The 26,725-nt window shown below is 47.2% G+C and overlaps 1 protein-coding gene and 2 non-coding genes across 3 annotated transcripts; 2 read left to right on the top strand and 1 right to left on the bottom strand.

Annotated features, from left to right (window-relative positions):
- Positions 1-306: 306 nt before the first annotated feature.
- Positions 307-388, top strand: TRNAS-AGA (transfer RNA serine (anticodon AGA)). The gene has a single exon. It is a non-coding gene; the product is annotated as a tRNA-Ser (tRNA).
- Positions 389-6,200: 5,812 nt separating this feature from the next.
- Positions 6,201-6,282, top strand: TRNAS-AGA (transfer RNA serine (anticodon AGA)). Its single transcript has one exon. It is a non-coding gene; the product is annotated as a tRNA-Ser (tRNA).
- A 10,655-nt stretch (positions 6,283-16,937) lies between these two features.
- LOC144097951 (uncharacterized) lies at positions 16,938-23,507 on the bottom strand. The gene is made up of 2 exons (XM_077630544.1): positions 23,247-23,507; positions 16,938-17,089 (listed from the first exon to the last, which is right to left on the bottom strand). Exons 1-2 carry the CDS (start codon positions 23,458-23,460, stop codon positions 16,938-16,940), a joined length of 366 nt encoding a protein of 121 aa, XP_077486670.1. The 5' UTR covers positions 23,461-23,507.
- Between the last annotated feature and the right edge of the window lie 3,218 nt (positions 23,508-26,725).

Raw genomic sequence — 26,725 nt, 5'->3', positions numbered from 1 at the left:
TCACTTTTTGGTCGTTTCTAGCTGGCATTTATAAGAAATCCTTTCAACTTAGATTTATTATTTGAGCAGCGACCCTCCTTTTTTTCGTGGTAAAAGGAAAGGCAATATGAATATGAAACTCATCATCACCGAACTAGAAACGAAACGCAGAAAACTAGTTTGACTTGCTCGCCGATGACGGCGTTGTAGATAGGAGCCGCTCCGACGTGTTTCGGTCGACCTTGGGCAAGCGCTGCCTCACCGGGTAGCGTCTATAAATAGCAGCACGAGACAACAGTCGCCCGTTCACCGCTGTCGCCGTGTCGAGCAGTCGTGGCCGAGTGGTTAAGGCGATGGACTAGAAATCCATTGGGGTCTCCCCGCACAGGTTCGAATCCTGTCGACTGCGCAGATTGTTTTGGGGTATTAAGCTGCATATTTTTAGCATATCCAGGCCTGGGGTAATGCCTGATCTCGGCGACCAGAACCGACAACGCATCCCTCACCAGAACAGGATTCGTCCACCCTGGTGTAGTACTTGGCCACAACCTTCTAAACTTAAGAGACCGGAATCGGGCAGAGAGGGTAAGGGAACAAAGGAGGGATAATGACGAACTAGTCGAAATCAAAAGGAAGAGATGGGCTTGGGCAGGGCATGTAATGCGAAAGCAAAGATAACCCCAGGTCCTTAAGGGTAACGGAGGGGACTCTAAGAGAAGGCAAACGTGGCAGGAGGCGGCAGAAAATTAGGTGGGCAGATGAGATTAAAAAATGTGCCGGCATACGGGGGGCACAGCTGGCAAATGACATGATCATTTGGAGAGACATGAGAGAGGCCTTAGCCCGGCAGTGGGCGTAGTCAGGCTGTATATTATGATGAAGTTATTGTGGCCAGGTTGGTCGGCGAACGCTGACAAGTGCGGACGCGTGGCATATGAGCTCCGTGTTTTTCGGGTATTTTGACCCGCCTAAACCCTTTGGACTGCCTTCTCTTGGGGTGGAATCGCCGCCGATAACGAAGAGGACCAAGAGGACCCAAGATACGAGCTGGTGGGTCCGACATTTCGATTTTTATCGGTCCTTGAACTTCCCACGTGGTCGGCGCGACAGTAGGCCTAGCTAGGCCTAACACGAGTACGGGGCTCCGCGGCCTCCCCGGCCTCAACGAGAGGGGGGCGAAGACCAAAGAGAAGTCCCAGATGAACACCCCTAGCTACAGACAGCCCACAATGAAAGGCTTGAATAGCTTTATACCAGAAATGCCAGAAAATATGGACGAAGACTTCCAAGACACGACCGAAGAGAACCCCGGGCGGCAGAGTCGGGGGGGCTCGGTGAGAGCGACGAGACCGGCGCATAACAGCAGCGACCCAGTAGGAAGAAACACGCAAGTTTCCGAAAACAAGGATATGGAACTGGATTGGATAGTCGTAGGACCGAAGGTTCGGAGAAAGCAACAACAAAGAATGGAGATGCAAGGGACCCCGGGGAAGACGACCCCGGAGCCTCTCTCGGAAGGAATGCAAACTACAAGGGGAGCACCAGCTGCGCAGAAAGAAGCAGAGAAAGGAGGAGGCGAGAGGAGGAGACTGCCGCCGCTCCCGAAGGACGACTTAAAAGTAGTGTTCCGACCGAGAGGACTCACAGTCAAGGATTTGCAAACACACCAAGTGGCAAAGGCAGCAGCGGAGGCTACCGGGCACGAATGCAAGACAGGAGACTTCATCGTAAGACTACGAAATGATTCTAACATAATAATCATCAGCACTGGCGACGAAATAGTAGCCAGGAAGATCAGAAATATCACACAGCTAAAATTTGGCCATAAAACCTACGCAGTCAACGCCCACGTGGCGGCACCGGAGGACACGGTGAAGGGAGTCATCCACGGGGTGGACCCAGGAACTACACCGGATGAGCTCAAAGACAACCTCAGACTACGCAGGCAGGGGATGAAGATCCTGGCGGCCAGGATGCTTGGAGGCTTGAGCACGGCCGTCTTCATCTCGAAGGCACTTTTCTACCCAAGCAAGTGATCTACCATGGAGAAGACATGTGGTGCTACGCATACAAACTAACGAGACAAGTCTGCTACAACTGCGGTCAGCAATGACATCGGATGGACGTCTGTCCAAGCCCACAAACCAAGACCTGTAGGCAGTGCGGATGCCAGAACCCGGCGGAGGCACACCAGCGTACACCCAAGTGCATGCTTTGCGGCGGAGAGCACGCAGCCGGCTCGAAGGACTGCAAGCAGCGCCTTAAGCCAGCGAGCGAGCTACGCTGGGGACCTCAGCAACAGCAAGGTCGGCGCAACAGAAGCAGGAGCAGAGGAGGGAAACCGCGATGGTTCGGGGACGAAAGCAGAGACCCGGACAGAAGCAAGTCGCGGAGTCGCAGCCGCGGCAGACCTTGGAATCAAAACCAGGGGAGCGGACAAGACGAGTCCTTTCCACCACTGGACAACGGAAGCAAGCAGCAGCAGCAGCAACAACAAAGACAACCCAAGCAGCAACAACAACAGCAGCAGCAGCAGCAGAAGAAGAAGAACGGCGGCAACTCGCAGGTGAGCTGGCGGGACGGCCCTCCCAAATCGCCATATGCTCCGCACTCTAACACGAACGGAACACAATACACACAAATCCAAAACCTATCAGAGGAAAACGCCAGTCTTAAGCGCGAATTGGAACAGTGCCGCGAAGAGATGAGGCAACTAAGAATACAGCTAGGAGGGATAAGTAGGGAGAAACAAGAAATCAGGGGAGGTTTTGTACCAATAAGGACACCAACACCACCAACACAGATTGAGGAAGAATTACAACAGAATATAAGGCCGGACAGCCCAATAATGAAACTCATACAGGAGATGCGCAACGAGATACGCAACGAAATGCAGGCGATGCGTAGTGAAATGCGCAGCGAAATGCAGCAGACACAGCAGAAGGTAGCTATGCAAGAGCAGAGCTTCAGGAACGACGTTAGGAGTCAAACCACGCAGAGAACAACCAACGATGCGAGGGATAGGCTCTTTAACGAGCGCAGGTTCAGCACTGAAACCCCCAGCACGAGTAGCGCTAACCAAACATGGCTGAGCGAAATCAACAATTAGAGCTATGGCAATGGAACTGCAGAGGCTACGCACGCAAGCAAGGCCTCTTGCAGCAGTACATATATTCCAGGGGAACCACACCAGATATTATTTTACTACAGGAAACAAACAACACGACACCAAAACTCAGAGGGTACACAAGTGAAGAGGGCAGCCGCATTGCCACCTTAATTAGTAACAAGGTGGTGGCCATAGAACACAAACAGATAGAGGACACAAACATAGATCACAAAATCACAGAGATAATTCCCAAGAAGAAAGCGAAAGCCAAAGGCACCCTAATCGTTAACCTATATAGTCCGCCGAGGCAAACAAATGGCGACTTCCTCAGGCTCTTTGCGGAGGCGAAGAGACTAGCAGGGTAAAACACCCTTCTCATAGCAGGCCATTCTCATAGCACCCTTCTCATAGCAGGCAGAGGATAATCACCAAAAGGATTCAAACACATCTGGAAGGAGGAAGGTTATACCCGGATAGCATGTACAGTTTTAGAGCGAACCTGTCTACCCAAGACATCCTAATACAGCTTAAGGAGGAGGTTCTAGCCACGATGCCAAAAGCAGGGGAAAACGTGGTCATGGCCCTCGATATAAAGGAGGCCTTCGACAACGTCAGCCACAACGCCATCATGGAGGGAATCAATAACACCAACTGAGGAAGAAGAGTCCATAATTATGTCAGGGCCTTCTTAAGCGATAGAACTGCGACAGTCGGGCTTGGAGATCTTAGAAGCGACCCTTTCGGCACACCATGCAAGGGCACTCCCCAGGGATCGGTTATCTCACCGATATTATTCAACGTTGAGATGATCGGGCTTGCGCGGCAACTCGAGAGGATACCAAGGATAAAACACGCGATGTATGCCGACGATGTCACGGTATGGGTCACCGAGGGCTCTCTGGGGGAGAAGGAGGACAGACTACAGGAAGGAGCCGCGTGCGTGGAGAAGTACACCAGAGAAAGAGGCCTCAGATGCTCAGCCGAGAAATCGGAGCTGCTGAGAGTCAGAAGACATCCCACTAAAGCGGAGCTGGAAGTCTACCTGGAAGGGCAGAGGATCCCAGAGAAAGACATGATAAGGGTGCTAGGTATGTGGCTGCAAAGAAGCAGGAAATGCAGCCACACCATCAGCGTAATAAGTAAAGCAGCAGAGCAGGTAGGAAGAATGATCAGCAGAGTCTCGCATAGGCGGTATGGCATGAAAGAAAAAGACACGCTCAGACTCGTGAGCAGCCTGATAGTCAGCCGAGTCACCTATTCACTGCCCTACCAGATACCAACCAAAGCCGACATGGAACAGATAGATGTTATATTAAGGAAGGCATATCAGACCGCCCTGCATCTACCTAGGAACACATCGAACGAGAAACTACTCAAGCTAGGGATTAGTAACACCTTCCAAGAGCTGAGGGAGGCCGAAATCAGGGCACAGCATACGAGACTCCGAGGCGCGCCAACAGGCCGGGAACTGCTGAAAAGAATAGGGGTGGAAACACAAGAGCGCCTTGACAGGTACAGGGACGTCCCGGATGGAATTAGAAAAGCCATTCGGGTCGCACCCCTGCCCAGGAACATGGATCCGAACCTGCACGAAGGAAGACGGAAAGCAAAAGCCGAGTATATCGAGCGAGGCTTAGCCAATCTGGAAAACACTGTCTTCACGGACGCGGCGCTGTACCTGATGGATAGGAAGCGCACGGCCGCGGCTGTATTAGTCTACCACCAGGGAGAACTGATCACCTGTGCAGCGGCAGAGGCTGCGGACGCAACAGAAGCCGAGGAGGTTGCCATAGCTCTAGGGGTCGCTTGCGGCTCCCAGGGAAACAAATCTCTAAACATACTTACAGACTCGAAAGAGGCATGTAGGAACTACACTAGGGGAAGGATAGGTGCCGCAGCCATGAACATACTCAGAAAAGCGCGTGTCTCAGACACAAAACACATATACAGCCTGGTTTGGATACCCGGACATGCAGGCATTAAGGGAAATGAAAGCGCGGACGGCCATGCTCGAGCGATGAGTTTCCGAGCGGGATTACCGGACGACTTTTGCACCCGAGCCTGCGACGGAGGGTATGCAGAGCACCTGGCCCTATACAGGGGCTTAAGGTATAAATATCCTCCGCCACACAAGGCACTAACAAAGGAAGAGGCTACCGGGTGGCGCAGACTGCAGACGGGCATTTTTCCAAATTTACACATACTAAACAAGATGTTTCCGACACAATACAGAGCCACATGCCCGTGGTGCGGGGCGGTACCAACGCTGTACCACATAACATGGGAGTGTGAGCGAAACATAAAATTCCACCAACACAAACACACAAGTGCGGAGCAATGGGAGAGCCGGCTCGTCAGCAGCGCGCTCACGGTCCAAAGTACCCTGGTGCAGCACGCTTACGAGGCAGCGCGGCTCAGCGGAGCCCTGGAATGAGGGCCCGACCTTGCGAAGACGGGATCCGGGATCGCCTGATATGAATACGACGCGGATCCTGCTGCCGCCGAACTACGCAAATGTTCAATGAAAGTTTTTCACTCACTCACTCACTATTGTGGCCAAATTCAGGTTTTACTTGCCATCTTGTTCTTTCGGCTGGTTAGTAGGTTGAAACAGGCTTATATCAATGTTTCAAGTGCACATTATTTGAGCAGTGGCGAAAAAAATCCACCCGAATATTAATCTAAAGTGAGAAGAAAAATAACCGAAGCCGACCAGAAGAAGACCTTTAGTCTTTTTCATCATGCTCCATCCCGACCGGAAGGGCTTCCGTCAAACTCATGGCTTCAAATTCTAAAGTAAGTAAGGAAAATAGGAAAAAAAAAGGCAGCAATAGAAGCAGTATGTACTGTAGACCCTTTGTGGTCTTCGTTGCAAGAAGGCTTTAACTTGGTTATGGTATGGACGCATTGAGCCAGGCTTTTTCGTGCTAAATGTGCAGGCAATTGGAGTTTAAAATTCCTCCCCACCGCTGAACTCATCGCCCACGGGTCGGCGACGCAGACAGGAGCAGCTTGCTACTGCCGACCTTGGACAAGCGCTGCCTACCCGGGAAGCGTCTATAAATAGCAGCACGAGCCGACAGTCGCCCGTTCACCGGCGTCGCCGTGTAGAGCAGTCGTGGCCGAGTGGTTAAGGCGATGGACTAGAAATCCATTGGGGTCTCCCCGCACAGGTTCGAATCCTGTCGACTGCGCTCGTTGTTTTTGGTTATTTGGAGGACATCTTGTTTTTCCGCATTATTCTTGTTCATTCACGCCACGTTACGTGATAGGCGCCCTTTGGCATTTTCTATTTGTCAGAGCAAAGAGGCAAAAAACAATTACAGTCGGTTCATCCCTCATAATGCACACAATTCAATGCGCATGGGAGCTTTTCTGTAAGCACAGCCGTACGTGATTTCAGACCGCTTGTGCTGAAAGGACGGGCGATAATTTCGGCATACTTTTAGCCTGAGGACAAATTGATTCCCAGGCTCTTCTTTGCTATGCTGCAGCAAAAGTACATATTAATTAGAGAGTAAATTCTACCTAATAACTTTCACATTGCTCGATTGAAACTTTTCCTTGAGGTACCTAATATGATTCTGTTATTACCGCCTGGAAGTAAATAGCGGTACTGCGTAGCCTCGATTCGAGCCAAAAACTCTCTTGACGCAACAAAAAAAAATCAATTTTCAAAGTTAGGAAAGGTCTTCCCACCCCTGGCGTTCATGAAAATGAAAATTTTCTTTTTTAACGACCCGCCGCGGTGACTCAGTAGTTAGGGCGCTCGGCTACTGATCCCGAGTTCCCGGGTTCGAACCCGACCACGGCAGCTGCGTTTTTATGGAGGCAAAACGCTAAGCGCCCGTGTGCTGTGCGATGTCAGTGCACGTAAAAGATCCCCAGGTGGTCGGAATTATTTCCGGTGCCCTCCACTACGGCACCTATTTCTTCCTTTCTTCTTTCACTCCCTCTTTTATCCCTTCCCTTACGGCACGGTTCAGGTGGCGGCTGATATATGAGACAGATACTGCGCCATTTCCTCCCCCCCCAAAAAAAAAATAATTTTCATCTCAAGCGACGACGCTGGTTTCAGCAACAGATTTCGCAGGTGCAGATGAAATCCCAGCCATGTCATCATTGGTTGGTGTCAATGTGCTGGCAGTGTTCCCAAATACATTCATCCAAATCTTTAGCAACCGTTCTTCAGATAGCATTCTGGGTGGTGTGAAATTTCTATTTGCATATAGCTTATATGTTTCAGTGCAGTTAGAGAATAATTGGCGAGGGGTTCGTACTAATGGCATGCATCTTCAACTGCATCCTTTCTCAGACTTGCGACCGGGTTTCGGCCGATGATAGAAGCACCTCCAGTTGCATCGTTTAAAGCACGGTTGAGGTGTCTGCCGACATGTCGAGATCTGAGAGCTACTGAGTCCTTTCCTTTCCTGAAAACATATGCTTTCTCAATCTCTCACGTAAGCAGACTTAAGTGGCCTCAGAGTTTTTCATAAAGGCCTTTCGTGTTTTATGCACTCTTAATACTTACCAAAATCATCGTCCGACATTAGTCGCTATTGTTCGCATACACAATAGGCTAGTCTTAGGTCCGATTAAAGGACGCTTGACCCAAGCCGCTTGATTGTAGAGATAACGCTTTTGTGCATAATTGCAGTCACGCATAAACATACAAGATCAGAATACGCAATGGCACTACGCCGAACAAAACTGGTGTTACTCTTATAAGGCACGAGCACCTCTAAAGCTGAAGCCGAAACCTCAGGCGCAGTGATGTTCAGGAATTGCGCACGTATCCAAGTGAGTGCCCAAGGAGGCTCGAGCCACAGAAGCCAGGCTCACTCCTAGATGAGCATGCATATCCTGATTTTCTCCACATTTTTTGGGGGGGGGGGTTCGACAACAAACGTTAGTACTTTGGGCCCCTCCCGACAATACTTCTTGGCACCGTACCAGGCATTGATCAATAGGAGAGCTAAATAAAAATACTAGACATGTTTCTGACCAGATTTTCGGGCGCCAGTGGTGTCAGTGCGTACTAAACTATCCCCATTCATTTTGTTTTAGCCTCAATTTTCGCCAACACGGAATTTCTTTTCGCTGCGGTTTTCGTCACATGATTCAGCTCCTCCTTGACATACAGCACACGATGTGTTAGTGCGGCACGCTCTCTGCCACTTGACCAGAATCGCAGAGCTCTCGTTTCCTGCCTGCTTAGCGTCAATGGCAGTTTTCACCACGTGGTACGTCCCCGTGGCGTTGCTTACCGCGTTAAACAGTCGAATGTAGTGTCACGCTGCATATTAACACTGGAATGTAGACAGCCGCAATGCAGTTGTCTAGCCGTCTTCAATAAGTGAGGCATTGCGTAACTGGAGGAAAAGATGAAAAGGTTCTGTCTTTTTGCTCAGTATGCTCTACACGTCACTCACCACGAGTCCACGTTCGCTGCGGGTAATAATTAGTGCGCTGTTGCGGGAGGCCACGCCGAACTTAGCGGTGACGTGTCTGATAGGAACCAAGATGCACTCTTTTTGCCTAAGTATCGGTTTATTCCGTACAATGAATTCCATTTGTGTTGAATAGGACTTCGAAATGGGTAGTAATGCAGTAACTCGTCACTTCAATGCAATTTTTAACATCTTTACCGGGACATGATTAGTGAGCCCAGTAAATTCCTAAGTAGGACAAAAGCATTTCGAGCCGGTCTCCAATTAACCTTGTCATGCACCAGCTGCGACCTCCACATCGTCAGAAATGTCTTGCTCTACTGTCCCCCAGCAAGCCATGTCCCGTTCCCTGCTGCGATTTACCTGTTTTGAAAGTTCCTCAATGACCACAGTGGACAATTGATAATGTTTTCGCCGGTGTACATGCCCTACTCATGCACAGTTAATCTTGTTCATTTCATCTAAATGGCAATCACTGCGTTTTTGTTGCCTAAGCCACGTTGCTCGCTGCCTCTCTATTAACATCACGTTTTAGAGATTTGCATTAAACAAAGCCAGGGTGACGTAAATTTGGAATACATGATCGCTGCAGTAGCATAACGCGTATTCCACTCTGCTCAGGGAACGTGGCGAATGCTGCTGCCAAAAGCAGACGGAAGCGGCCGCTTTTGGCAGAGGCTAAAGTAAAATAATTTTTAGAAGCCGAAGCCGAAGTGCCTGATTCATCATCATCATCATCATGAGCCTGACTACGCCCGCTGCAGGGCAAAGGCATCTTCCATGTTTCTCCAATTTAACCCGGTCCTGTGTCAGCTGCGTCCACCGTGTCCCCACAACCTTCTTAATCTAATCCGCCTAGCTAACTTTCTTCTGCCTCTGCTACGCTTGTCTTCACTTGGAATCCAATCCGTTACCCTTAAGGACCCGCGGTTATCTTGCCTTGGCATTACATGCTCTGCACAGACCCATTTTTTCCTCGTGGTTTCGAGTAGGATGCCATTAACTTGCGTTTGTTCCTTCACTCAATCCCGCCGCTTCCGGTCTCCTAACATTACACCTATCATTTTTCTCTCCAAGCCTCGCTGCGTTGTCCTTAACATAAGCTGAACCCTTTTTGTTAGCCTCCAAGTTTCTTCACCCTAGGTGAGCACAAGATACAGCTGCGGTACACGTTTCTCTAGAGGGATATTGGTAAAGTGCCATTCATGCGCTGGAAGAACCTTGTTCATATCTTTCGTTATTTTTGGTGCACCACGCTTGGCATAGGCCTGCTGACTTGTGACTCTCCGCCCATCGGTGGATAGCAGACGCTCGTCCTTTGATTTATTAATGTGACAGCATTATATCGCTCACCGGCAACGAAACCCAGCGTTGCCGTCGCTGACAGCAGAAGGGGTCGCGAAAAAACCCAGAAGATGTCACCGGGGCGCCAAAACAAAAAAATAAAATTCTTTCCAAAGGAGCGGGGATTTGTACTCCCCCCCCCCCCCCTCCTATCAGATTGCGAGGTGATCGCGCTTCCTAGACGGCACGAAACGGCGCTGTTTCTTGAAAAACAAAGGTGAACATACTATATGCGCTGCCTTACGACTCAACTAAACAATATGTGTGTCATTATAAAAGAATATAAAATAAAAGAAAAATACAAATATTTCGCATTAAAAATGAAAATGACCCAAGGGCTCTCCGTAAATTTTAATCGAAAAGTCCTCACGGTTTGACGAACTTGACGTTAGCAGAAGGTAAAACGCACACAGGGGCAGCCAAATTCCGCTCACTTCTCTCGGTGGGCCCCTCTCTCCGTTACACCTTACGTAAGCCCTGTTGTCCAAGACGCCCCAAAGCCGTCCCTCGTATCATTCTTAAGGACACATACAGTAGCCGGTGGCTTCGCGCAAAAGCAGCTTGCACAAATTCAGAATAAATTTCTGTACTTGATAGGCTACGTCATGGCGGTGTTATCAATCTCCAAAGTTTTAAGCAGGAGGCGGAGGGGTTTGTGACATCAACAATAGACTAGTTGCGAACTGTGGGACATAACGACTCGAAGCAACGCATGGGTTGTGAGGAGCTCTGTAGTGGAGAGTTCCCAGTTAGTTTATGCCCCCTTGGGTTGTTTATCTTGCACTGACTATCATTAATGTACTATAATCTGACTTTATTTACCGCCGCTGACATTGCAGAGTAGCGGGGGGGAGGGGGGGGAGGGATGGCTCTGAATTAATTAACGATCATCAGGCGTTTTTAAACGCAGCTGACATCGCACAACAGCGAGCGTTTTACATTTTCGCATCGATGAAAAAGCGGCCGCTGTAGGGAAAGATAAGATTCCGCAAACTTGGGACCAGCCGCAGAAAACAAAACCCACTGGCCCACCGTGCCTCTTTAAAAACTTTCATTACCACGTTAACCTACGTTCGTATGATAATAAGCAAAACCCGCCATTACTTTCAACCATATAGCCTCCGTGCATTGTTTCTCTAACACATAGCCACTTCATCTACTGCATTTCAGCTTCAAACAAGCACTCCGTCCTCTTACATTCAATCATTTCCGGCCACCTGTTTTATATATTGTTGTTTTCTAGCATTAATCGATTGCCTTTGCAGATTTATCTTGTGGGACATTACTTCCAATTTTTGAAAGAGCTAGCTTGGCGGAAAAGCTCGATGTCGCTATGTTGAACTGAATTGCAACAGTGCAAACAGCTGCGCTATACGACAGGCGTTGCTTACTTGGAGGTGAGTTTTAAGGCACACTAAGAAAAAAAATTGGCTGTGGTTTAGCTCGGGTTAACCCTAGTCGAATTGCGAAAGCTTCGTTTCCTCGTCGTCTAGGTAGCCTTTCCTTCAGACGCTCTCGAGAACTGAAACCGGTCTCTTCCGCAGTTGAAGAGTCACTCCGGGACGTGGCACGACTTCTTCTAGCCGCATCTTCGTTACGACGCTTATCGAGTCGTGCGGCGCGTTCCTCTTGCGTATCTTGAGCGCTTTGCCTCTTCCTCGCTTCGTTCTGTCGTATTTGCGTCCCTTTCGTGCTCTCCATAACGACTACAATACCCTGAGGCGAAGCGCATATTTATATGTACCCTCCACAGCGACACTGCATCTCCCTATACCCCAGAGGAACACATCTGGTGGAGCGAGCGGCGTCGACGGCAGCGCCATCTGTTGTAGCGCGGCTGCGGCGTTGCTAGGCAACGGTGGCTCAAGGTGGATCGTCGGCCACGGCACACGGCATACGGCTGAAGTGCGCGACGAGCCGAAGTGGCTCGCTGGCTGGCGTAGTAAAGCGTTTGCTTTAAAATAAAAAACTAAACGATATGCATATATTACTCCTCAGGAATGCAAGCTATGTTTTTCTCGGCGGAAATGGGGTTGCGTTGTAGTAATAATAATAATAATAATAATAATAATAATTGGTTTTTGGGGAAAGGAAATGGCGCAGTATTTGTCTCATGTATCGTTGGACACCTGAACCGCGCCGTTAGGGAAGGGATAAGGGAGGGAGTGAAAGAAGAAAGGAAGAAAGAGGTGCCGTAGTGGAGGGCTCCGGAATAATTTCGACCACCTGGGGATATTTAACGTGCACTGACATCGCACAGCACACGGGCGCCTTAGCGCTTTTCCTCCATAAAAACGCAGCCGCCGCGGTCGGGTTCGAACCCGGAAACTCCGGATCAGTAGTCGAGCGCCCTAACCACTGAGCCACCGCGGCGGGTACGTTGAAGAAGAAATTGCAAATGAAAGTCCGACATCCTACCACATTCAAAGAGCCCTAAAAAAAGAAGCTCACTGACGTCATTTCTTTCATGTATTTGCGACGGAGGTCTCCTAGTAATAAGAGGCGCCACTTGGACAGACCAGGAAACGCAGCTAGTGAGCGGTACTAGCGACCCGGTAGCTCCCGCCATCACGCGGCAATGTGGAAGTGCAAGCCGCCTCATACCCTCTACTGTAACCCACCCCTGCCTAAAGGATGATGCTCTCCTTTCTGTCGGGTCCTTCAGCATCTCATTTCAAAGCGCGAGTAGGATAGATTCATGAAGATTTATTTAAAGCACATAAAGTAGTGAGGAAAGTGAATCAGGCGGCTGGGAGCGCTAGACTTCAGCTGCCTACGCGGCACAGGCCACAACAGCCCCTTGAACGGCATTGCTGGAGCTGCCCATCCGTGCGTAAAACTGCTACTTTGCGGACATCCCCACACAATGACGGTCACGTTTGATCCTTCGCAGGAAAGATTAAACGCATTTGGGTAGCGGTCCGGAAGATGTGGGCGTACAGTGAGCTGTGCTGGTGTGTGGGCACCAGGCATGCTCCTGGGCCTGAGAAAGAGCCTTGTGTCCCGCTGGGTGCATGCCGTGGGCCAGCCGGTTGGCTTGCGTTATTTCACGGTACTTATTATCCGAGCGCTCGCACGCGCCCTCGGCATGCCTTCCTGCCTCTGCCAGGTTTGACAAGTTTGAAGTTTAACAAGGTTCTTTAAAGATTAATGAATAAATGAAACTAGTGATGAAAAAAAAAGAAACAGAGATGCTCCCCTCATGCTGCGTTGGATGAACGCAATGAAAAATAATCAAGACATACGGCACGGGAAACTTCAGATCTATTGTTTGGCAATCTCTTGATCAGAGTTTTGATGAAATAGCTTCTCATCCATCACACTAGTACATAGCAAGCATACAGGTGCTGCATATAATGCACGTGCAGTACCGAGAGCCTCGAAATGATGGTAGCCAGTTTTGTTCGCATGAGATTGAACGCACGCACTTACCAAAATTTGTAAGCCAGAGCAGTGAAAGCACGGTACTCGAATGCTTCCTTCAGGTTTGCGATGCTAAACACTGTCGCGTGCATATGTCTAAGTCTAGGGGCATATTTGTAACGTCATAATACTGTCTTGCGATAAATGCGCAACGCATAACAACGCAACTCATTTTCAATTTTTCGCATGCACCGTTTTCACAATAAAAGGAGCGCTTAATGTAGTTATGTTAGGCTATACAATACAAAATTGTAGCACTCAGAAATAAGTAAGGTAGTTGCTGCTAGTCTTTGTTTTTTGCCCGCGCATTTGTCCTTTTCAGAAAAAAATAACAGCAAATAGGATTTTTTTTTAATTTGTATCTGTTTGCTACAGGGTGATAAGGGAATTGTGCTTGCACATAAGGCATGGTAAATGTCACGATCATAGTCTCCAAGTACGAGTCTCGCATTGCAAGCGAAGGCAAGTTGCAGTCACCGTTAAAAGCTTTTACATATGGCATGCTTGTGAAATGTGTCCAAAGCACTGTATTTGTTTGCACACAAAAATCCTTCAAGGGGAGCACTGTGGTCGATCGGCAGACAATGCAATGAAAATTGGCGAGTTTTGATGCATTATCGAAAGCTGTGGTTGTCGTCCAAACCTAACAATTCCGGAGTTAAGCGCTGCGAAGCACATTTGCAAAAATTGCACAGATTTATGTTAGAGAATAAGTCCCCACTAATTCGTCTGCGTGTTTACAGTTCTTCCCAAAATACATTTCTCATGCAGACGTGTGTATTGGCTTCTACTGCTTATCTATTTGCTTAATATCGGAGTAGAATGGCTGAAGTAGTGCAGATATGATGGGTTTTGAAACGTCTGCTTGCATACTGCCTCAATTTACTCCAGACTAGCTGAGCAAGGCTGCCTAACCTGTAATGAATGTTTTATAGCAAGGCAAGGAGAGACCGGCTAAATTCTCTTGGATAAAAGTGTTGCACTAAACAAAACCATGTCTGTCTCAAGTTTATTCAAAATTATTCTCATGTTTCGCTCATTATAATGAGCAATACTTACATCGATCGAATACGTTTTGTTGTCTGGAGGACAACTTTTATGTGCTATTCTTTCGTCCAGCATCTGCGATACAGGAAGCATGGTCTAAGAGAGAGATGCACGTGACGCTGACACCTGTTGCATTTGCCAATTCTTCTCTAGCCTCGCATTGCTCTTTCATCCACCCCGTCTCCGTAATTGCAACCCGACAAGGCACTGCTAACAGTTAAAAGCCCAAAGAGCACTCAATGGTGGGCCCTAGTGAGCGCCACATGGGTAAGTGTGGCTGGGGCAACCGCTAGAGAACCTACATTGGCCCCCTATAGGGAATAAGCTAACCCAAGTTGGGCTTGCCCTTGTTAATTCTACACAGATCTCATATCGTTGTTGATTGGGCTACCTCCTGCCACATTCCTACATCTAGCCCACATCTGTCCCCTGTCGGGTACTGCAGTGCAGATGAAACATCAATGTTGTCGCTATGCTCTAAATACCTCTGGTAGCCCAAATGTGACTGCCCACACGAAACCACCGTATGTCAATCATAGGCACTGGCGGGGCTGGGAAACGGGCGTTGTCAACTGCTGCCCTTATCAGTCTTTTGTAAACTACATGAGGGCAGAGTGAACGTCAACGAGGCTCTATGCTGAAAAACCTCCGTTAGCCCAAATGGGACTGCCCACAAAACACCGCCGTAGGTCACACATAGCCCGTGATGGGGCTGGAAAAAGGGCGCGCCCACATATTCTCCCCATAATCATCCCTCGTAGGGTACTTGAGGACAGATGGAACATATATGTGGCATATCTGCGGGAAAACCCTAGTTAAGCGTAATTGGGTCAGCACACACAAAACGTTTAAATCTCACATCAGCCGTGTCGGGGCTCGAAAGCGGGCGTGCTCACAAGATGCCCACATCAATCCTTCGTCGGGGCCATTGGGTGAATGTGGGCACTATGAGAGAAAAAAAGCGGAAAACATAAATGGGACAGCCGATTCACTACCGCAGGCGGTACAGCATTGGCTCCAGCGAGGTTCAACCCACCGACGTGGCTTCATCCTGTTATGCATGCACTTCTGCAACTCATAAATTTGTATTATGCGCAGCCTTTTGTTTATTTTTAGTAATTTCTAAATTATGTTTTTATTTTTCTATTTGTTTGTTTTTTCAATACGTATATGCTGCTTATTAACTGCTGCTTGATAAACTCCTACATTTTGTTTATTTTCCATTAAACTTGCGATTGAACGTTCGAGCGGAACACCTGCGCCCACAAACTTCCGTCCACGACTTCTGTCCACGCCACTCATGAGCCAAGAAAGGCTTACGCCTTGGAACCTAATATTCGACCTCAGGAGCTGCCAACATCTGACAAAAATAGGAACAATGGGAGTGCTCGGACGCTACTGACATTAAGAAATATAGGACGAATGGGGGAACACTCACATAGGCTACCTGCATCGGTCCTAAGCGGGACCTACTCAGGCGTATCTGGGCAGCCCATGGTGGGCTGACTGGGGCCTGTGTTGCAAGCCCCACAATCGCCCAACTGGGGATCACCTTGGCTAACCACATTAGACATACAGGGGGCCTCACTTCATAACCAACTTTGAATACATCGGTACAAGCAAGCTTTAAAAAGAAGCTGGCCTTTCGATATCTCTGGCCGACCTATATAGACACATCGCACGCAGGAGGCGAGGAAAATTAAGGGAAATCTCGGACGGAGCGGTCGTCATTTCAGCGAAATGAAATGTGCAAGGCTGTGCATAAATGTGATGTGTGGTATGCGAAATTTTGTATTTTTCCCAGCTGAAATGCGGCTACCACAACTGGGTTTCAATTTCGCAACCTTATGCTAACAGAAAGCCACTGCACTTCCGCGGCGGATGCTATGCCAGTAGATACACGATTGGCCCACATTAACAAATGTAGCCGTAAGACGATGCTGCAAACTTTTGAATTTCAAACTAGTTTGACGTCCGCTTCGTTGCAGGCGAGCAAACAGCCACTCTACGCTGGGTTTTGTCCGGTCCGGGGCTTGGCACCTGACCAAGAGCACAGCTCACTTGTGTGGTTAGCAACGGATGCTTCTGATAGCCTGAATAATTCTAGAGCTTCGTTGTGGTGGACGCCGGCATCATCAGAAGTAACGCAATGGTATTGCACAACGCGAACTTTCGCACACATTGCCTCACCTCAAATAAGAGAAGGATGCAGGCCATATGACATTGGTGTTTGGTGGGAACACGCAAAAATTCGCAACGAACCGATAGTGTTTGAAAACATGCAATGCTCTACGCCCCCGCGCTTCTAACGGTAACAACCCAGGGCTGTAAGGAAGTAATTAGAGAATCTGCAGAGCATTCGCGAAGTCTGGTTGCTGCCCTCCGAGAGTGCACATTTTTATTGTTTTCAGGGAAACCAATGCTTGATGCTAAAACTTCTTTTCTGACACTTAGAGAAGAACTCTTTAACGTAGAAGCCTAGAAAAATGAGGACGATTAGATTAACAGTAGAACTGAACGATATCTCTTAAGAACTGACAATTTCCAAATGTCGAACAGCAAATCATAGGAAAAATTGTAGTGCATCAGGTTTGTTGGAAGAGTTTATTTAAGTAAGCACTTCTCCCTGCGCATGCTTGCACCACTGCGGATCGACTGAGTTTTCCAGACTCTGTCTTTGGTAGTGAGTCGAAGTAGAAGACGCCTCCGTGTAGGTTTTTGTGCATGGCTAGGTTATCTGTCAGAAAGGAAAATGACAAACGTATCACATACTTTGAACAAATAAATAGCTTTTTGTCTTCAAACAACTTTTTCATTCACTTTTAAAGAAACTACCTTCGGGAATACTGGTCACACATCTGAGCATAGATAGCATTCTTCTCGATATACTTGTTTTTATCATTTGTGTGAGGCCAGTGAATTAATGCTCTGAAAATTATACATAGGGGTGAAAAAACAAATATGTTAGGCTCTAAAAAGTGCATAGGCGAATATACGATGTGTTGCGACAAATATGCTTTGGCTGTATTGATTTGCATTTCACTTTCTATCTCATCGACTTTTCTTAGGTTGTTTGGGTACGAAATTGCCGTCGCGCTTTAATTCCACTGCTGCGTGGAAATGTGGTGGGTGGAAATGGGTGCAGTGTTAGTTGGGCGGTGGCCTTCTCGTGGATCAATATATGTGGGTGGGAAGCAAGCGGCAGCCCGTAGCTCGGTGATGCATTTTTAGACCAGGTGGACCCATCGAAAGGTGCCCCGGAGGAGTCTGGCAAACAAGCATACTTCATGCACACGCGCTCACACACAACACACGCACGCACCCAAAGGCACGCACACGCAAAATCAAAGACGGACACGAACCTCCGCTTTTCGCCCAAAAGCACTATACTGCTCACGCAGTAACGTGGTATCGGCCTAATTAACTGTTCTGTTCAACGTAACAAAACACTCCTGATACACATGGGGTCTGAAGCTAAAGTGAATGAAGAGAAAGAAAACTTCGGTGGGACATTTAAAGTGCGCCTAACGGGTATTACACGATAACGTTAATGGCTCCCTTCAGTAGTCTGAGGTCCTCCTTGCATATCACTTTACAGACATGCACACTGCCGCACAAGACTCGGAATGCCTCTCCAGCGAGGCCGAGCAAACGTGCCTCCATAGGATTGAGTAAGCTTGTGTGACTCGACATAAAAAGGGCGCAGTTCTGTTCCCATCTCACTTCATTGTTGTTTTCAGTGCCGTTAACTTATTTTACTTTCTTACTTGTCATAATAACGTTTTACGGCCTTATATTCACAATTCGTATTATTGTTTTAACATTTCAAACCATCGCTCCACGTGTTACATCAGGGCCTGTTCGGCCAATCCGCATTTTCTCGCACGCTGCAGGCGCCAGCATTATGAGCTTGTTTACGATCACTGGAGGATAAAAGCCTCCCCCATGTATCTCTAATCAACCCTGTCCTTTGCCAGCTGCGGTCACCGTATTCCCGCAACCTTCTTACCTTCCTCAGCTCATCGAACTCTCCACCGCCTCTTCCTACGCTTGCCTTCTCTTGGAATCCACTCCGTTACTCTTGAGGACCAGCGGTTATCTTGGCTTTTGCATTACATGCTCTACACGCGCCCATTTATTCCGGTCAATTTCGACTAGGCTGTCATAAACACGTGTTTGCTTCCTCACCCACTCAGCCCACTTGCGGTCTCTTAACATTATACCTATCATTTTTCGTTCCATAGCTCGCTGCGTTGTCCTTAACATAAGCTGAACCCTTTTCGTTGGCCTCCATGTTTCTGCCCCGTAGGTGAGAACCGGTAAGATACAAGTGTTGTATACTTTGTCTTGAGGGACACCGGTAATTTACCATTCAGGATCTAAGAGAACCTACCATATGCGCTCTACTTCATTCTTATTCTTCTAGTTATTTTCCTCTCATGATCCGGTTCAGCGGTCACGGCCTGCCCTAGGTGGACACATTCTTTCATTACTTTGAGCGCCTCGCTACTAATTGCGAACTGTTCTGTTCTTGTGAGACTGTTGAACATTACTTTGGTTTTGTGGATGTTAAATTTATGACTCATCATTCAGCTCGTACTCTCTAACTCATTTATCATGCCTTGCAGCTCATCTCCTGAGTGATGTAGCGAGGCAGTATCATCAGCGAATAGCAGTTTATTTAGGTATTATTCATTAACTCTTATCCCCAACTTTTCCCAATCCAGTCCACGGAACACCTCCTGTATACTGGAGATGAATAGCAATGGCGAGATCGTGTCTTCCTGCCTGACACAATTCTTTATTGGAATTTTATTCCTGATTCTATGAAGTACTACACTAGCTGTGCGGTCGTTATAGATATCTCCCAATATTTTCATGTAAGAGTTTTCTGCATTCCGATTCCGCAATGCCTGCATAAATCCTGAGGTTTCCACTAAATCAAATATTTTCACGCAATGATGAACGCTATATACAGGGGTTGCCTATATTCTGCGCATTTTTCTACCAGCTGACTTATGGTGTGAATATGGTCTATTGTGGTTTATCCTTTACAAAAGCCTGCGTGATAACCTGGTTGATTGAAGTTAAAGGTTGTTTTGATTCTATTTTCGATCACCTTATTGAATACCTTGTAGAAAACAAACAGTAGGCTAATCGGTCTGTGATTTTTCGAGTCATTGACGTCTCTTTTCTTATGACTTCAGATAATTTTACCGTTCTTCCAAGCTTCTGGTACGCTCTACGCCATAAGGCATTGCGCATACAGAGTGGATAGTTTTTCTAGCACAATCTCCCCTTCATCCTTCAACAGACCTGCTGTTACCTGATCCTCACCAGCTGCTTTCCCCCTTTGCATTGCTCCTAAAGCTTTTTTTTTAATTCCTGTTTTGTTACTGTTTTGCAGTGCTCTACTGCCTCTCCTAGTAACGTTCTGTGTAGAACTCTTCGGCTACTTTAACTTCCATATGTATATATATTTCTCATGGCGTTTCAGTCTTTGTCTTTTAGCGCATACACCTGGTTTTTACCGGTGCCTAGTATTCTCTTCACTGCCTTTAGGGTACCTCCGTTTTAGAGCGTGCTCGTTTTTTTCTATATTAAACTTCCTTATGCTGCCTAGCTTGAGCTTATTTATTAACTTGATAGCTCTACCTGTCCTATTCTGTCCTTAGTGTTAGATGCTTTTTGCTTTTGTGTTTCTTCATCAGAATTTTTGTCTCCTGAGATAGCTTGTTGGTATCCTACCGCCTGCTTCTACTGCGCACTCCGTAATGATAGCTGTAAGATTCTCTTTTCATTGCTTGGACATTGAGATTCCCTTGCTCATTTAGAGCTGAATATCTGTTCTACAGTTATATCCTGAATTCCACTACTTTCCCTCTTACTGGTTAATGGACTTCCACTTCACTTGCTTCTTCCGTTCCCTCTTCAAGTCAAAGCTAATTCGAGACTTCACCATTCTGTGGTCGCCATAATGAACCTTTCCGAGGACCTCCACGTCTTGAGCTATATCAGGGTGAGCGCATAATACGAAGACTATTTCTTTTTAGTCTCACTATTGGGGCTTCACTCCCTGTCCACTCCTTTTAGGAAGAAGATATTCATGATGCGTAAATTATTTCGCTCTGTGAACTCTGCTAATTACACCTGCTATTCTTGAAGCCTAGGCCATAGTCGCCAGCCGCCTGGACTTCCGCCTGTTTCTTGCCTATCTTGGCATTGATGTCACCCATTAGTACAGTATACTGTGATCATACTTTGTTCATTGCCGGTTTCACGTCTTCTTAGAAGGTTTCAACGATCTGGTTTTAATGGCATCATGTCTGTGCGTAGGCCTGCACCACCGTCAGCTTGCACCTCTTATTAAGCCAAATTACGATAGCTGCCACCCTCTCGTTTATACTATAAAACTCCTTTATGGCGCCTGCTATATCCTGATTGATGAGGAATCCCACACCGAGTTCTCGTCTTTCCGCAAATTCACGACAGCACCGTACATGCCTGCCCCTTTATACTCTATACGCCTCACCTGTCCTCATAACCTCCGTAAGTGCTATGACATCCCTTTAGTTCCCCGCTAGTTCCTACGAGCCTTAACGCTACCGCTAGAATAATGACCCAGTCATTATCAAAGTAACTATAAACAAGTCACGCAGTTCGCATCAGTAACTTGAGGTGTTAAAATTAATTAACCATTCTTGCGATTCCTTGTGCTTCTCACCATCGGTGGCTTTCGCTCTCTTTAACACTAACATAACTACTATCTTTTTAGAGCATGTTCTGCGAACAACGGGGTGTTCAAACATTTTTTTTCGTTTTCGCGATTCCCAGGCGCTAAACACTCCACACCAGAGTGAACTGCTACCGGTATCAACTTCTAAAGGCGGAAAATTATTTCCAAAACCGTTAGCCATTGTTGTCTGTAAATACCATTTGCAAATTAGGCGGCGAACCACCTTTGGTGGGTTCTGTTCCCGAACAGAGCGTACCCTGCTCTCTAAGGGTGGCTGTCTTTGCTGCTCAGAGCTCGATTTCTTCATAGAGTGCTGAAAAGAGAGGCGTTCAAACAGTATTCGACCTAATCCGCCTGCCCAACATCCACTCCTTTCTTTGTGCTTTATGGTTTTTTACCCAGAACGCCTCTCTTCTCCTCGAAACGCCAGGATCCCTCAGAATCGCACAACAGTCTACCACAACTGAGAACTGTTCACCATCTGCATTGAGCTTTTCTTTTCGCTCGCAAACCCTGTCAGGTATCGAGCGATAAAGATGCTAAGTTTTTTTCTCAATCTGTGAAACACGACAGTCGTCGGAAGTATTTAAAAAATAAAATTCAAGAGGACAGTTTGTTTCCGCCTTAACACGAGATGGCGCTAGCAGCTTAATACCCGTATTGGGGAAATGGCAATTCACGACTTGATATCTGTCGGTTCTTGGAAGTCCTCGTGCTGCTCAAGGTGCAGTTGTGCAGCGGTTAAACGACGCGTAACTTCCCTGCGATGGCAGGCGCTGCCGACGCTGGGCTTTGCGAGACCGAGATTGCTTTTCTTGCGCAATGTCTCTTGACCAATCATTGGCTGAACTGCCACCAGCCACGATGGGCAGTTTTCTCCCAGTCAGGTGGGCAGCGTGTGATGACGCCAAAAGGTCACGTGACCTATGTGACCCACCTGCCACCTAGGTTTCTTGTGTGCTGATATTTCGTAGATTTTCCTCTCGCCGTGAACGGACCCCGATGACGACGCTGGCTATACTTCGACCTGGGCTCTTTAACGCTCGCACGTTACTATTCGCTCAGACAACGCTTTAATTCCTGCGGTTTGTTTTTATTCGTTGAGTATTTCTTAATCTTATTGCGCCGTTTGGATTAAGTTTTGTTGCCTGCGGTTTTCTACCTGTACAACCACCGCAGAGCACACGGCGTTCTTTCGCGCGTCGCCTCTATCGTAAGAGTGCCCCCTCTGCCTTCATCAATGTCGCGCCTTCAGCTGTGGCAGGCGAAGGCAATCAATATGTTTAAAATGCCTGATAAGGGACTAATATGGGAATTCGCTCTATGTAGTGCCGAAGGACACAAGCTGTGCAGTGCTGAGTACCAATTCGATCCTTGCCCTTTACGAAAAACAAGACTTTTGGGCAGATGCCATAGCAATCGACGGCCCTCAAAGCCGTCAAAGCTTTGTTTCGATAGCTGAAGGCGTCGCGTTTCCGTGACGTATTGTGACTAGCCAGAAAGCGCTTCCTTAAGCCTTATTTTTGCTCACGGGTGGAAAGTTGGGTGAGTCGGTATCGATCCATGGTAGCGTTCGTGCTGTGTGTTCTGTCTCCGTCCGTCGTCTTGTTTTCGCTCTCTTTTTCTCATGGTTATTTTACTCCTCACCCCTTTTATTTTTTTCCTTTACATTCCCTCATCTCTTTGTTTCAGCGGAGGGAAGCCACTCATCAGCTCTGTGGTTAACCTGCCTGCCCTCCAGTTTGCTCCTCCTCTCTACCTATAGACAACTGAAGACTCGAAAGATGAAACTGCGACACCCTGGCGAAGGGCTATTAAAGCAGAAGGACTCTTTGTGTGCTTCACTCTTTCACCTGCGTGACACTTCAGACTCGATCATGCCTCATTTAAATTCTCGCCGCCTTTCGTCATTGGTTGACATACGCCCACACTCCTCTTACAGTGATGGTCACTCGGTAGCGCCCATGATAAGAATGAAATAGATGGCAGCGAAGATACCACTAGCTTACTCTCATCCTAGACTAATGTGGTTAACGGCTTGTTCAATGTCTAAAATTTCCATAACATAAATAATGTGTCTCTTTAATGAGGTGTAATGTCGTAAGAATCGTCAAGTTCGCAACGGCGCACACAAACCGAAGCGCCCCTGCGCACCAACCTGCGATGGTGGCCTTGATCCTTTTGGTGAGATTTGCAGGGTCGTATTTGTTGCCGCTGTGATCCCTGAGCACCACGGCAGCTGCCGGACTCTGTCCGTACTTCGGATGCGGCAGGCCCACCACGGCCACTTCGGATATTTGCTCCCAGTGCTCCTGGAGGATCAGCTCTTCAATCTCCGCGGGGTTAACCTGATTGTCTATGCACTTGATCATTTCCTTTAGCCGCTGGACGATGAAGAGGCGACCATCTTCGTCGTAGCATCCAGCGTCACCTGCGTTAAATCAATGCATAAGCTCTAGAAACGGGATCGCCTCTTTCTAGCACTTTGCCGCTACGAGGTCATTTACACGCATGGAAATTTCCTAGATTCACATTTGTTATTTATTGTTTAGTATAATTAAAGTAAACAGTCCTCGCAGAAGCGCCACATTGTGGATCGCGATGAAACCTGACAGCAGTTAAATATAATTTGATATATGAAATCATTCGGTATATATTTGGGCTTACGTGGCCGCAATTTCTCGCTGAAAATTTTAATGGCTCTCTGCTCTGCAGCTCGTTTTCTTTTAAAACAGCTATGGAAGGTCAGTTGGGCCCACAGTTTATAGCTGTCATCGCCATCTTCTCCCAAACAATGTGGTGGGCCCTTTTCTATCCGGGCCGCCGGGGTGGCTCATGGGTTATTGCGCTTGGCTGCTAACCCGAAAGACGCGGGTTCGATCCAGACCGCAGAGGTCGAATTTCGATGGAAGGTAAATTCTAGTGGACCGTGTGCTGTGTGATGTCAGTGCACGTTAAAGAACCCCAGGTGATCCAAATTACCGAAGTCCTTCACTACGGCGTCCCTGATAGCCTCAGTACCTTTGGGGCGTTAAACCCCCATAAACCATAAACCTTTTCTATTTGAAAAATTTTCCGGAGTGCTCAACCTGGTATCCAACTATCCGCGATGCCGAACATCGTCTTATGAAAATTCATAACGCACTTGACTTGCACCAGCCTTCTTTGTCAAAGATCTCGGCAGTCTCCTTTGGTCTTTTGTAGTACTCCTTCAGCACTGTGGGTGCACGAAAGCATATTTCACCCGTATGGTTGGGTCCTAGGTTCTGCCTCGTCACCACGTCAACGACCTGTGACACGTTCTGGTTAGTATTCAAGTTCAAGATAATTCTGCTAACAATATTCATTCGGACGCTTTCATTCCAATGTAGCAAAATGCTTCAGAAAGAAAGCCTCTGAAAGACATCAGAATTGCTTTGTCGTGTTTCATGTACCTACAGTACAATATCCTCTCTTGCCAAGAATTCAACTCTTCTTCCCACGAAGAATTATTCTGATCCCAAGTTTTTGTTGAATAATCTGTAATTGTTGCTGGTCTGGTTGGTGCATGCATTTGATTATTAACAAATATATCGTTGCATCCATCGGTCTTATGTTCGCGAAATTCGCTGTTATTCTTACATTGGTTTGATGGTTTTCGGTTCGTTGAAATTATAATTCGCCAAGGGTCGATTGCAAATGAATAACTTCATATGCGCCAACCTTGATCTGCGACCACGGAGCCGGGAAGCCGACGTCCGTCCCTGCGGCTGCATGGACTGCGGTCGAACAGAGGACGGCCATGGACTCGGTCATGGCATACATGTCTACTATCCACTCAAGGTCACTGAACATGGCTTGCACGGTCTTGCGGGCGGCCTGCGGGAACGCGCTGCCACAGAGGTTGATGCGGCGGACGCCAGAGAGATGGTGTCCTGTCCTGTGCATTTCGTCCACGAGCAAGCCAAAGTGTCCGGATAAAATCGACAAAGTGGTCACCTGCAATGAAATGGAGATATCTTATTCTTGAATGTACCAGGTACTGATCAACTACCGCTGATGTAGCATTACGCTCCCCACACACTGATGACTGGCACATTTGATGGGGTCCTTTTTTTCAGGGTTGTTTGTAGAAGACTGCCGCTAAATAATTGTTTGGGTCAGTTCCATGAGGGAACAGCAGACTTCATGATGCCACTGCGGAAGCACTAAAGATTTTTAACATGCGGAGTCAAGAAAATATTTAAGAATAATAAAAGTGGCATTCCACGATTATCTGCTCTGGTTGTGTTAGATGCGAACGAAAATAAAACGAGCGATGTGGAGGTCAATATACAGAACTGTGCATAGAAAGGCGTTAGGTGGGAAGGATCATTTTCTCACCCCTTCATAACGAGTTTTCAAATCTCATTATCGAAAGTCATACAATCTCCCAATTATGTGCCTGATATTTAAATTGCTTTCTTTGTAATTTATCTAGCAGCAGGCAGAACATTGCTGCGAAATATAACGGCTACTTTTCGCGTTAATATGAATAGAAATTTAGACGTAGGTTTGCATACGCCTCGACGAAGTATTAGGGAATCAGCATATCTGCATTACATTTTTCAGCGGGAACTAATATCGGTTGTTTTCAGTTTACAATACAATAATTCTCATGATTTTGAACAGAGTCTCTATTAATGACTTTCGCAAAACATTCTGCTAAACTCGAAATGCGAAATTCATAATTTTCAATTGGACATATTCGTGTAAAATTGGAAACAGCGATACATATGCATCTTCGTAAATGTAGTGCATTTAATAAGATTTGAAAGTTATCTTTCAAAAGCAGCTCTGTCTTATGCAGTTAAAATACTAGAGAAGCGTGTTATATTAACGGTGCAATTTTTCCTGATAACCACTGCTTATTTTTTCGCTTCGTCGGCGCAGTTTGTGCCCGTGCCAGGGAGCTCGAACCCTGCTGCGAGATTTCGCTAACCTCATTTTTATTCTTCCCTGTAACTAGATTGCTGTTGCCCTGCTTTTTTATTCTAGCAAGGATTTTAATAGCGTACAACAAGGTATGTTGTTCTATAAGTTTTTCTTTTCAGGATTTTGGTGTGCCTTCTACTCTTTATGAGTAAATTTACTGGCACAGGAGCGTCCGCTTGTCCCAGCTGCGCAACTTTGTTGATCTTTCTCTGTTATTTGCGCTTTATGAAATCAAGTTTTTGTAATCTGTTCACTTGTACGCAGTACTTATGTAAAAGACTGCCAGAGCACGATACCGGTTTCTCTATATCAATATGCCTATAATGCGGTGATTTTCAAGGTTATCTGCCGCTCCGTGCTGCGGTTGCCTTATCTTGGAATCCACACAGTCGCCTTTAAGGACCAGTGGTTATCTTGCCTTCGCATTACATGCTCTGCCCAAGACAGTTCCTTCCTCTTAATTTCGACTAGATGTCATTTACCCGCGTTGGTTCCCTCAACCGCTCTGCAGCGCTTGCAGTCTCTTAACGTTACACCTATCATTCTTCTTTCCATAGCTCGCTGCGTTATCCCTAACTTAATGTGGCACTTTTGGTTAGCCTAAATGTTTCTGCCTCATATGATGGCACCGGTAATATACAGATTTCGGGCATTTATCGCTTTAGGGATATTGGTAAACTGCCG

Source organism: Amblyomma americanum, chromosome 7 (genome assembly GCF_052857255.1).
Source record: "Amblyomma americanum isolate KBUSLIRL-KWMA chromosome 7, ASM5285725v1, whole genome shotgun sequence".
NCBI classification, from domain to species: Eukaryota; Metazoa; Arthropoda; class Arachnida; order Ixodida; family Ixodidae; genus Amblyomma; species Amblyomma americanum.
This window is presented reverse-complemented; position numbering and strand designations above follow the sequence as displayed.

What these genes read in the sequence shown, in the direction of transcription:
- LOC144097951 (XM_077630544.1), bottom strand. Translation starts at nt 23,460, where the DNA reads ATGATCAAGTGCATAGACAATCAGGTTAACCCCGCGGAGATTGAAGAG. An exon ending in GATCAAGGCCACCATCGCAG is followed by an intron (nt 17,090 to 23,246) that starts GTTGGTGCGCAG and finishes CCTTTCTGACAG; the next exon opens with ATAACCTAGCCATGCACAAA.